General features: G+C 41.5%; 1 protein-coding gene across 5 annotated transcripts in view; it reads left to right on the top strand.

Annotated features, from left to right (window-relative positions):
• Positions 1-13,434, top strand: part of LOC109418392 (UDP-glucosyltransferase 2) — a 740,033-nt gene that overhangs the window by 675,763 nt on the left and 50,836 nt on the right. For all 5 annotated transcript variants that reach the window (XM_062859323.1, XM_062859321.1, XM_062859322.1 and 2 more), the window contains exon 3: positions 3,158-3,364. In XM_062859323.1, coding sequence (XP_062715307.1) covers positions 3,228-3,364 — 137 coding nt within the window. In that variant the 5' untranslated portion in view covers positions 3,158-3,227. The remainder of the gene's footprint in view (positions 1-3,157; positions 3,365-13,434) is intronic.

The raw sequence follows: 13,434 nt of genomic DNA, 5'->3' as shown, positions 1-13,434 counted from the left end.
GTTCGAAAAGTTTTACAGTCGTAGTAGGCCATGACTTGGATGTCAATAAAAACATAACAACGATCAACAAAGTAGCTCGGATGAAATGACTACGTTCCATTATAGGCCGGTATACGTTCTGGTACTTGTAAAAGCAATTAACATTTTTCGCTAATTTGAAGGATTGCTGTGTGATTTCAACATAGCTTTGCTCCTAACTTTTAGAGAAACAAATATGACATGAAATCATAAAGTCACGATGGAAACCGTACCAAGGTGTGCGTGCTGTGTTCGAAGAAGCATTTTCTGCAACCATCAATATCATCGAAGGTAGTTGATATTCACAGATATAGATATTTGTTTTATATGTCTGATCATACAAATAAAAGACAGAATAAAATAGAAAAGTCCCAATTTGTTGGTATTTGTATTTGCAGGTTATTGAGATTATTGATCACCTTTTCTGAAATATACCAGATATAGAAGTTGGTATTATCCCACGATAATATATCGCTATTACTCATTTAAAGTTTATTCGTTCAATGATGAGATCATACCCTTTAGAATTGTTCTTTTTAAGTATAAATATAATTTGAGTCTTCTACGCAGAGTATCGATATTTGCTGTAATTGCGCAAAACGTAGTGCTGCAAGAACTACAGTTTCTTCTTAATTTAAGAGCAAACGCGGCAGACCTAGCACTACTACCGATGATGCAAAAAGATAGTGCTCGTTGCAGTTCTGCTAAAGATGCAAAAGGGAGATTTCATGTTTGCATTGAAAATGTAATCACTGTACTCCATTCTCCTGCAGCAGTACAGTAAATCCATTTTTGATACGAAAATATCAGTATTGGACAAGAAAACCGCTTTAGATTTTTCAATGATTGCAAATAGTGTAATGACGGCCTTGAGAACAAAAAATCTCGGATAACAATTAGATATTATGAAAAAGTACCTATTTTACCAAAAAGCTAAATAAATCAACGCATTTTTTTTAAGTTTTGCTCCATTATTGTAGGACCGCCTTTCTCAAATTATGTGTCGTGACCCACCTGCTCCATTAGAAATACACGCGTTTTAAAGATTTGATTCCAGAAAATATCGAGTTGCGGTCATCTTAGGATTCTGGAAAGTGTATGTCATCTTGTAATTAATTGTAGTATCTTAGCATCTATCATCGTGGCCTTAAGGATGTTTTTCCCTTAAATCAGCTCAGTCAAATAAATTGGCAATGTTTTGTGCCTAGAGATTTGTAGAACTTGTTTATAAAGTAAAAATATCAATAACATGTTCAGTTTGCAGTTTTAGCCAATTCATGGTATTTGGAACACACAGCCATTCCCTATATCACAGACAAAAAGACGTAGCTCTTAGAGAAAACTCATTTTTTTATACTGTCTCTTTCATGAACACGCATCCACCTATTAGTAGAACCGCGCGAGACACTGTCGGCCATGATGGGATGCGATTTGATGTTTGCCTAACACGCACACTTTTATACATGTCCCCTGTAAGTTTCGTTTGTATCATTCAGCAACGTGTACACTTGCAAACATCAAAGCGATCGAACATTAGCACCTCTGGTGAAAGAATCGCGGAAATCAAACGAAATTTGAACTCATCGTTAAATGCATGTGCCAAGCCCTATTGAAGAGTGTTACATCTGTTTGTCTGCGCTTATATCGTGCAATGCTCAATAGAGAAAATAAAAAAAAATCTTTAAATAATTGAAAGTTTTGTCAAATGCATTCTAAAAGGATGAACACAGTGATTTAATAATAATTACGAGTATTGGAGCACGATGCGGTACACATGTAAATTGAAATTTGAACTAATCATGTCTACATGCTTGAAACTATTACAATTTTTTAAGCATTACTGCTTATAACCACGAAACTGACTACTGTTTTCTTTTTTTTATTAACATGGGACTATTACGCTTTTGTGGGAAGTGTAATTAACATCATATAAAAAATCTTTCGTCGGAAAGCCATGTTGGCAATGGACAAACTGTTTTTCGTTATTACTTAGTACTTCGAGAAAATACAAAAAATATCACACTATTTAAAAAAAAATTGTTCTAGACCCGCCGATAGAACTTTCTCATTTAAGTCTCAAATGAAAGGTGGGACCCTTAGCTTTCGTTTGGTGGGTATTTTAGCGATACCGATTTTTTTTAAATAATGTTGTCCACCAGACACACCGTGTAGTTCTTATGTACAAATTTTCTGATATTTCAACAAGAACAAAAACTGATATCATATCACTTTGAGCTATTCGTGCGATATTCTTTAAATTTTTGAATAACACATGAAAATCACATCGAGCTATGACAGCAAAAATTATTCGATTTGAGATATGATTTAGATATTCTCGTCTGCCCAGAAAACTTAAGTACAGTTTGGATGACCTAGGATATCCAGAAAAAATATTGTGCAGCATATTCTACTCTTTCTATGCTGTTGAGCACCAAAACCACAGAAATAGGAAAAACTCCATAATAACGCTTGGAAAAAATCCGGCTTCAAAGGGTTAAAGAATTTTCCAACAGCAAAATTGAGTATCCAATGCAAATGAGGAGCTCCTCCAAAGTGACCAGAATACAAGCTTCTGTTTCAATGCCGAAGTAAAGCAATATTGACGAAGAGTCATAGAGAAACGCAGACAAGAAAAGAAGAAAAGTGCCAAGTGACTTCTGCTGGAACAAAATGATCACGTTTCCGGAGGTTTTTCTCGGTTGCTTTTGCATCGTGCTATCAAGTGCAGCAGAGAAGTTCTTTTATAGTTTTTTATTTACCATTTATTTCTTGGAAATAAGATATGATACAAATTGAAAAGAACGTATCCTTTGGTAGGAAAACCAAATGGATGAATTTTATTCGTTGCGCCAACATGCCGATCCTGTTCTGAGAAGTTTTCCATTGCGAGATTAGAAAAGCATTATGCATTGACAATCACCAATCACGTTGCATCGGTGAAACTACAGCTGATGGTATGAAATTGACATTCATATGGTTCGATGCTCACAACAGAACATTTTCAAAAGCAAACAATCGACACGAACGAGTTTTTCAATTCTATAGAACTCATTAATCTACAAGCACACAACTTCAACATCCTCTCGACCAATCGTCACTAATTGATATTGTTTTTTTTTCTCACATTTCCATTTCGCAGATAATCCCCACCGGATACTGAGGCCCCGTATCCTTCCCCCCATCCAGAGCAACAACGGTAACCATCAACCATGCGGATAGTGTCGCTCTGGACCCTGGTGACGTTGTCATCGCTTTGCTCCGCCGCCGACATCCTGATGATCACGATGGGTGGCACCAAGTCACACAAGATCCCCTTCTGGGAGCTGGCTAAGGGGCTGATACCGAGGTGTGTAATACCACAGAAACTATGAGTAGTTTAATGAAAAAAGTACATGCTTAAATTAAGCTTCTACGTGCACAGTCATAATTTCAAATGTGACGAAAAATTGAAGGCCCAACACGCACCTTGATAGTACTCAATTACCTTCGAGCACACATCAAAGAAAAATAAAAGCATGCATCCACTCCTAAGCCCCAACAAGGCGATAAGATCTCATTATGCTCAATTTTGATACCTCATTTGTTCGAGGACTGTAATTAAACTGGCGCTGCACCACCCCCATAAGCCCACGGAACAACTCACCGGCGCCTCGGTCAGTGATTGTCACGATATGATATGGCAATGGTTTCGAGAGTTCAGCACTCCGGGAAAATCATAATTAATACATAAAATTATAAAGCTATCAGACGACCACGTGTCGGCCCCATCATATCATAGATCGATTCGCATTGCGTAGTGTGGGTTCGAGGGTTCAATTGTTTTGTCATATCTAAATGTGACATGCATCTAAATGCACAACCCGTTTCACGACTTTATTGGTGCAATGAGTTTTGGCTTCGAAATTGAGCGATACTGATTGGATGCTATGGACAACCCCGGTATGGAAAGTGAATTGAGGTTGACTCGACGAGCGGTGCTTGATGTCAGTACATTCTTCTATGCTTATATTTATTTTTCATTTCATTCATTATATTTATAACATAATATTGAACTCAAGATAAACTGAATAAACAATATTAAGCCAGTAGTACACGGTTCATGGCTGCCAATCTTCAACCTCGGTCGCCCAACGGACGCCAGATCTCTTTCCACCTGATCCACCCACCTTGAACGTTGCCTTCCAGGACCCGGATCCTCGCGAACGCTAGTTTTGCAAGGTTCTTGTTCGACATTATTGCAACATGCCCTGCCCATCGTATCCTTCCGGCGTTTGTCACCTTTCGGAAACTAGGTCTGCCAAAGATGGTCCTAAGCTCCTGAAGCCTGAATACTTCGATTGCTTGCGTGTCCTGCTCGAGCATAGTCCAAGTCTTTTTTATTTACCTTTATGACCGAGATTTTTAACACGAGGCTAGTTCATCCTAGGATCCACGGCTACACTTTCCTATTGATGAAGAAAGCCACATTGTTTGTCGGAAGTGCGATTCGTTTCCAGATCATCGGCGTGATAGTTAAGCACCTGCTCCAGCCATCCCACCAGTATACTGCAGTAGTCCCAGTCTTATTTTAATTATTATACGCTGGAACCTCTTTTTATGCCATTGGCTGCGCGTGCATTAATCAAAAATATGCAAAAAATAGTCGGTTAGTCACTTAGACCAAGCCCACCCGTGGGCTTAATACTACACACGCAACAGCACGTCGTTAACGATTTTTAATTTCGTTATCAACCCATTTTCGCACCGGTCGTTCGTTTCCATGTGAGTAAAATAATAATCGGTCGCCTTTGCGCACCGGTGGTCTCTATTCTCTCCGTACCATACCAATCTTATTCAGTATAATAATTTGTGCTCATATTATGAAAGATGGGGTTTTGGATAAGACTGAAAACTGTTAGTAAAAATTGAATTCAAATAAATAATTCCCTTGGAGATTTGTACCAGTTTTGGTGCGTTTAAAGATATCATTTTCTCAATAATTTATGATTGTATTCAATCCCGGAATTCAAGCAATCTTTTTTTAAATTATATGTTTGTTGCTTACTGTATGACTTGTAGGTTGAATTTTTATCTAAAATAATATCCATCTCTTTAATATTCATGTTGCCTTTCTCGCAAGAAATTTATCTGAATTTGAGATTTTGAGCATCTTTTTTAATAATTAGGTTTATTGAATAATTACATCCCTTGCATTTCCAACAAATTTATAACGTAGTTGTCTCCTTTACAACTTCGCGTAGGTCAAGATTCTTGAATCCTGGTCATAGTAGAAGCTGCCTTCTAACAGTCTGCGATAAGTTTGCGCAACCTTTTTTTATTAACGTGTATTTTAACATCAGCAAATTCTATACTCAGTCACTACCTTTTAGTTACAAAGCATCACTCGCAAATCTTAATATACATTGCGATCTTTTGGATGCTGGTATATGAATATTTTGTTGGAAGCAGATTCTATGCGCTTGAAGTAGACTGCGTATTTGTCAAAGTACATAATGAGTCCACTCTCCTTTTTGGCACTTCATACAACAATTGTTGTATTTTAACATCCAATTAATTAATTAATTAATTGGTGAAACTTGGCAGCTCGACTCCTTTTTTAAGATTTTTATCGATATGATTTAGTTTTTACAAAAAGAAATAACTGTAGTGTTTCTATGATATCTGAGTTAAGTTAGGTACAGTCAATGCATCTTTGAAAAATCGTAACTACTCTTATCTAATCTCATACATACGCGGAATCACCCTGGAAAGCAATCGTGTTACTTTTCTTGTCAATACTGATGCTTTCAGCATATCAGAGATATGACACATGCATCAAAACGGCCAGGTCTACTGCGTTGTATTTACGCGCAAAGATGATTCTTCGAAATACTTGGAGTACAGAATATTTTATTTCGGCAAGGTAGTTCTCGAATTTACAGGGGAGGAAGGATGCGTGGACGGTGAAGTTACCCATTTCGCACACTTTCTTCCTAATGTCTCGTTTATTTAATTTATATTTTTAAATTTATATTTAATAAACCACCCACTGACGACCACCATTTTCAAAAACAGCAATCAAACCAAAACTCTTTTGCCTTTTTGAAATATACACGACAAAACGAAACGCGAGGCACAGCTCTTTCAAAGCGGAGGATCTCAGCCCGGAAAGTGAAGAAAGAAAACCTTGTGGTCACTTATTACCGTCAAATAGTTTCTTTTCGGGTTAGAAAATACACACATCTTCTCACCGGAATCTGCGTCGGATGACGATAATTTTGAAACTTGTCGGAACGAACTTCGCGAGTTATTTATTTGGACATTTTTCTAAATGTGCGAAACTTAGCTTTACTTGCTGCGTAGAAAACCCGGCTCAAACATGTACGTGTTAAAACAGCAAAACTCACTGAATCACTATACATTTCTTAAAATATTAGTTTCGAAACGATCGGCTGAATCAAAAACTAAAGGTGCGATTATGAGTAATCGAAACTATTTTTAAGAGAAAATCAATACATTTTCGATATGCATGATCCTAAAATTGGCGAAGAAGCGAAAACTTTATTCATAACATACTTAAGCAAAGCTTGTCAATTTAAACCTGCGTTCTGCGTTTGTATTGTCACTCTATCACAATTCTATGTCAGACAATTTGTTGTGTTATTCGTGTAACGATCTATGATATTGATTGGTTGAAAATTTCAAATATTTGATGCAAACTAAAATAAATTCCTACCTATACAAAACAAGAAAATCATTCTCTAGAAACTATATACCTGGCAACAAATCCATACTCATGTTCTTTCGTCTCCTCTTTACGCTACCCAGAGAGCTGCGCGAGAGAGCGCACGAGCCTACGGATAGAGACCGTACTTTGCGTGTCTCTATATTCTAAGCCTTGCTACGAACCGTACGTAAACTTTTCGCTTTCGAGCCCTACTTAGCAGCGACCGGTGCGGTTCGCTTCTTTGTTCGGGGCTCTACTTAACGTTAAAACGCTTGATTGAGCCCATGAGTGGGCTTGGTCTTAGTTCGCGAGAGCAGACCTTGCGCCTGTTTTTAGTTAAGATCAAGGGCAATTCCAGAACGTTCTCACGGAGCACAAAAAAAAAAGTGTTCTCGAAGAAGTTTCAGCAGCGTTTCTGAGGGTTTTGAGAGCCTTTAAAGACATTGCGACAGAGACGTCCTTATGCGCTTCTATAACCCCCTAAGAGCCCCTGAAACACCTTTCAGGCCACCTGTAGCAGTTTTGCGAAGTTTCAATATCCACCGACATTTCAAGCTGTAATTGAGACAGACAACCACCCATTTTCTTTCTGTTTACCATCGGAATATCAATTGACTGGCCTCTGACCATTCAACTGAACGGCAGCATAAGTCAAAGATCTGCGACGACTGATGACCAGCACATATCATTCAATTGAAGTCTATCTAGCAAGCATAAATTGTGGTGTCGCTGGTTTAAAGCTTCGATCGAAGTTGATGACGTGTAACCTGACACAAACCTATCCCTGCTTTTATTTTGGCAACCAAACTCAGCATGTCTAACATTTATCCAATGTGGGACCAACTGTGGTCCAACGTTGAGTCAACTATGACCCGACATCCGGTGTATTTTTCAGTCTGGTGTAATATTTTTCGTGCTCCTAAGACCTTCCCTCCCCCTGAATCCATCTGGGACCCCCTCCTAAACAACCAATTTGCACGTAGGGTCTTGTACCATTTGAGCAGATGTACCTATTTTGGGCACTTGCCGCTATAACTAAGTCAATTTCAAACCGATTGATTTGAGTTTTTGTATAGAGTAAGATACTGTACGTCCCTAACTCTATACAAAAATTCAAATCAATCCGTATGAAATTGACTTAGTTATAGGGGCAAGTGCCCAAAATAGGTACACCTGCCCAAATGGTACAAGACCCTATAAGTAAGTTTATCAACATGTTATACGTTCTTTTATGCGGTAAAGTTTCACCTACGAGACGCGACAACGAGAACGGACACAACACGTTTTGTTCTCACGATGGTAGCACTTCAGGAGAAGTCGGGTGAATGGGTGAAAGCCGGGAAGGACAACCTGATGTTTAATGTCGTACGGTGTATGGGACAGCTGCAACCGGCCACAAATGCGGATTAGCCCTTCGGCGTCCACAAAAGGACTAAACAAGCGAAGGGATGACTTGTTCGAAACCATGAATCCCTTCTTCGAGCGCTTCAGGTCTTCAGGGAACGCTTCAGCCTGAACGAGCATCGCTAAGGCCGCCTTGGAATTTTGTAGTTCAGTAACGGAGAGCACAGTACAGGAATTCTGTCGACTCTTATTACGGGAATTGTAGCACAACCGGCAATATCCGACTGTGTGGAGAAGAGTTTGGTACGACAAAAACCTTTCGAATAGGGGGTCGGGACGATGAATCTAGGTGGTAAGAACCATGTTCTTTTTCAGTTCGAGTTCCGCATCCGTGACGTTTCTCTCTGGAAAACACTACGAAGGCTACGTAGACTTGTCGTTGCGTAGCCACTTAGGACCGAACTTCCACAGCTCACTGTTGATCAGCTCTTCGACGGTGACTCCAAGTGAAACAATATCAGCGGGGTTTTCTTTTCCACACACAGGAACTTTCGCTGCTACGGAGGCGGGAGAAAATACGCTAAGAGGGTCGTAAACCTGTGCAATAGCGGAGAGGATGAGGTGTTTAGTTGGAGGTTGATCCTTTACGAAAACGGAGAAGTCAAAACGAAACATGTCCGCTTCGGGTTTCTATGGAATCCCGAGAGTTTTGATGTTTTCTTCGGGGTCAAACGTCATAGACGATTGCATCCCGAGCTCATCAGGAGATAGGCCAGCCAGAACTGGAGGTGAATTGGAGCACCACTTACGAAAACGGAATCCACATTTTTAAGCAGATCGCCTAACTCCTCACGCAGTTGGATGGCTTCTTCGGTGCTGTCGGCTCCTCCGATGAGGTGGTCTACATACACGTTCTTCTTGATTGCCGCACTAGCTTTCGGGAACGGACATTCTTCATCTTCGACGAGCTGCAAGGAACGTGTAGCGAGGAACAAGGACGGAGCAAGACCATAAGTGACTGTGCCCAGTTCATACGTTTGAATGGGCTCAGACGCGTGAAAACGCCACAGGATTCTTTGTAGTGGACGGTCCTGTGGATGCATCGAGACTTGGCGATACATCTTCTCGATGTCCGCCACCAGAGCTACCGGAAACTTCCGGAAACGAAAGATTAGGCTCAGGAGGTCGTCCTGAACCACGGGTCCCACGAGTAGCGAATCATTGAGCGAGCTCCCGGAGCTGGTCTTGGCCGACCCATCAAAGACCACTCACACTTTCGTGGTAGAGTAACAAGCTTATGCATTCTTCAGCTTCTTGAACCGCAGCCATGTGGCCGAGGGCGATGTATTCGTGAAGGAAGTCGTGGTACTGCTTCTTCATAAATACCTTCGTCTTTTGACAGTCGCTGTTCTAACGATCTCAGTCGGCGGATGGCAAATGCTTTCGATAATCCAATCATTTGCTCGTGATCGGGGTGCTTTGGCATCCGGACGATGTAGCGACCGGTCGGATTGCGGAAAACGGTTTCCCGGTAGTAGTTCTCGCATTCCTGTTCCTTTACGGAGTAATTTGGTCCATGCAGCTCTTCGATGCACCAGAATCGCTCTAGCAGTTTGTTTACAGGGGTAACCGTCGCCGCATGACAAGTTACAGCGGACCGCTTGCCTGCTTCCTGCGGATCTTCGAACTTCCCGGCAACGATCCAGCGGAAAACAGTCTCCACGAGCAAGGGACCATGATCTGGTAAACGGAATCGTCCATCTCGGATGAACGAATAGAAATGTTCAGCGCCGAGTATCATGTCAATTCTCCTGGGAGTGTTGAAGTCGGGGTCAGCGAGGGCAAACCTGTCGGGAATGTCCCATCGAAAGGTGGAGAACGACACAGACGGTGTATCGCTAGTCACCTTCCGAAACACCAGGAATTCCAGGGATTCGGCAAAATTGACCAGACGGGAGCGGATTTCTGCACGAACTTCGTGTTTCGCATTTGTGTTAGTGCCATCAACTCCAGTGATCGGGACGTTGACGACCTTTCGAGGAAGGTAGAGCAATTGGCACAATCGTTCGTTGATTGCGTTGGGTTGGGATCCTGTATCCAGTAGCGCCCGGGCGTATACGACTAGTAGCACTACTGTTGGCAGGATTACGCTGCCTTTGGATGATTTAGCCGTCGAAACGATCTCGGGTGTTGGGATTGAAGCGACCGCTGTCACTACACTGGACGTGCTGGACGACTGATTCTCGGAACCGGCATCGGATCCTAACTTATCCACCTCAAATGGTCCAGGGTGAATCATGGAGTGATGCGCGAGCAATGTTTGCAGTTGAACTTCGAGCGATAGCTACGGGTGAAATGATCACTGCGGAAACAATTGCTGCAAAGCCTTTTGTCTGCCATCACCCTCATGCGGCTCTTTCTGTCCAGATCGTCGAACACGGAACAGTCGAAGATGGAATATCTCTGCTTCTCGCACGCAGGGCAGTTCGGGAACGATTTGGACGATCCTTCTGAGGCAGCGGTTGTACTCAGTCGGGTGGAGGTGAACTTCTTTGGAGCGGGTGGTTGGTTATTTGACTTTGACGGGGTGTGCTGAGGACGGTTGATTGAAATGGTCTCCAGTACGCGGGCTCGCTTCTGCAAGAATTGGACCATGTTGTTGTAGGTTGGGTGAGCTACTGTGGCGACGGATTCCTCCCACGCAGTGAGCGACGCGTCATCCAACTTTGTCCTCCAGCAATTCGATTAGGATTGAGCTGAACTGATCCACAGGCTAGCCAAGGTGTTCAAAGGCCTTCGTGTATAGCGCTGGAATTCATCCACGATTTTGTGCAGGGCTTCTACGTTGTTGTTCGGGGTCTTTGGATGCTTCAGAAGGGCTGGGATGTGTTTCTTTCGAAGTTTGGCGCGGTTCGAATAGCGGGTCGCCAACACGTCAAAAGTGACGGCGTAATTGTTCGCTGTGATCGTGATCGACTAAATCAAATTGGACCCGGATACTTGGACATCGGCGGACGTCAACTCATACTGGACCCCCAATCGGACTGGAAACAGGAAAAACTAACAGCCACACATCAGCTTCCTCGTGCTCATCATTCTACCATGATAGGGTAGAAAGTGAAAGCAGCGCAACGGCAACCAGTTGGATATAGTTTAGAATTAGAATAGTATACGTTTCGGCGCTGTACAAATTGTAAGTACAGCTTCCAATTGGAATCGCTCACGCAGTGCCCATGAGGACAAAAGAGCTGTAAATTAGGTTAAGTGATTGAAGAATAAAAAAAAAATGAAAAATAAATCAAATTCGCAGCTTTGCCCTTCAAAGCTGCCCGGAGAAAATTAATTTTTTTGGATATCTCCGTCGACGAATGGATCAACGAAACAAACGTATCGTGGAACTTCAACCAATGATTGAAGTCTCCATCGAACTCCGGTATAGAGATTGTCGGGAGCTTCACGTTAGCGAAGGGGTTCGCAACCACAGGTGCAGGAGCCGCAGCGGGTGCATTGGGCTCGGCGGTTGCTGCCGATACTAATCCAGCCTTTACACGGAAGTACATCTCCTCGACTGTACCGCGTAGCTCTAGGTTCTTTTGGACGAACTCTTCAGTGTCGTCCAAATCATCGCATTCTGCTTCGACGATTTCGGATGTATTCCACACTTTCTCCAGTCGCTCCAGATGATGGAGAACTTCGCTTTGATGCTGATCGGGATCAAACTTGGTCATGTACAGGTCCAACCGTTTAAGCGCTTCGACGACGTGCTTCCGCTTCACCTCTTTCGACTTCAATAGCTTCTCGTCCGGCATATCTCCGACAATTTCCACACCGTAGGACTGAAACGGTCAAAAAGACCTAGGAAGCTCTAGGAAGTACCGCAAAACGGAGGATAGAGTGATTGGAAAGGTACTCACCTGGTACCTCCAATCTTTGGAAGCCTTGAATTTTTCAAAAATACAGGAACAAGCAGCAAATTCCAACTAAATTGTTTGGGAACCTCTTACAGTCGATGGTTTGAGGTTATGTTGATCGGTCGGGGACGGGCAAACAAGTGTGTATGTTTTGGTCACGGCACCAAATGATGGGTCTCGATCGACTTACCGGGTGATAATCGGGGCTTGGGTTTCTTATTCTGCGGCCGAACAGCAACGCTTCTGCCGGGAACTGCTTCAATTCTGGCGACGGACCTCCAGGCAACGTGGGTGGTTTTAATATAATTGATTTTCGAGTTCTCCCGGAGGGGAAAGCTGATTGTTTCCAACGCGTTTGAGTCAAGAATATTACCCACCCTGGGCAAGAGTCTCTGGCCGGATTCAACCGTGTGTCTGCAACCTTCCCTTACGAAAGTGGCGCTTAAGGCGAAACTGGGAGCATTTCCTCACTTTTTGGTTTTTGATTTTTTATTAAATAACGAAGTAATATTTTCAAAATCGGTTTTCGTACACAGTTAGAGGAAGGATCAAGGTATCTCCTGATTTTTTTTCAGGTGGAAATTTTTTTTTTCAGTTCTAAGTAAACCATTTTTGAATTAAATTTCATAAATATATGGTTTATGAAAAATTGGTAAAAGTTTTACACCTGAAAAAAATCCAGGAGATAGCTCAATCCTTCCTCTAACTGTGTATGAAAACCGATTTTGAAAATATTGCTTCGATATTCAATAAAAAAAATCAAAAACCAAAAAAATGAGAAAATGCAGTTTTGCCTTAAGTTGCAGCCGTTCAGAAACCATTCGGTTCGTTACAACTTTGATGTTATGTAATCTCGTCTAAGATGGAGTATTATATCTGTGGTATTGATCTTCGTGAGCAAATTTCTTAACGGATCGATGTAATCAAAGAATTAGCATAAAATATGCAGGGGTGTCCATTTTGCCCCGTACCTTTCCTGCCAACCCAAAAAAATTTAGGGTTTACAATTCATTATTTCTTCACAATAATGACATTCCACCTGCTATAAATGATTGAAATACGTAGGAAACAAGTTAAAGTTGTAAGCCAACTGATAATATGTTAGGTTTTGTCTGTTATGCAGGCCCAACGTACTCATTTGCTTAGGGTGTCCATTATTCTTTCTTTTAGGGATTCCTTTGGCAATTTCTTAAGAAAGTTCTTTGGAAATTTATTCAAATGTTTGGTTGTAAATTGCATTATTGATTTTAATACGGTTAATGCAGATAGTCCTTGAAGAACTCCTTCGGAAATTTTTCAAAGGGGCATTTTTTTTTAAATTTTATAGAAATTCTATTTAACACAAATTTGGAAATTTCATGGAAAACAACATTAGTAATTTCCTCCATAATTCTTCCACAATATTATTTGAGAACTCTTTCGGCCATGTTATTGGGTGTTTCTTATCTAATTCCA

Source organism: Aedes albopictus, chromosome 3 (genome assembly GCF_035046485.1).
Source record: "Aedes albopictus strain Foshan chromosome 3, AalbF5, whole genome shotgun sequence".
Lineage (NCBI taxonomy): Eukaryota > Metazoa > Arthropoda > Insecta > Diptera > Culicidae > Aedes > Aedes albopictus.
The sequence above is the reverse complement of the archived record's forward strand: the minus strand, read 5'-3'. Positions and strand labels throughout refer to the sequence as shown.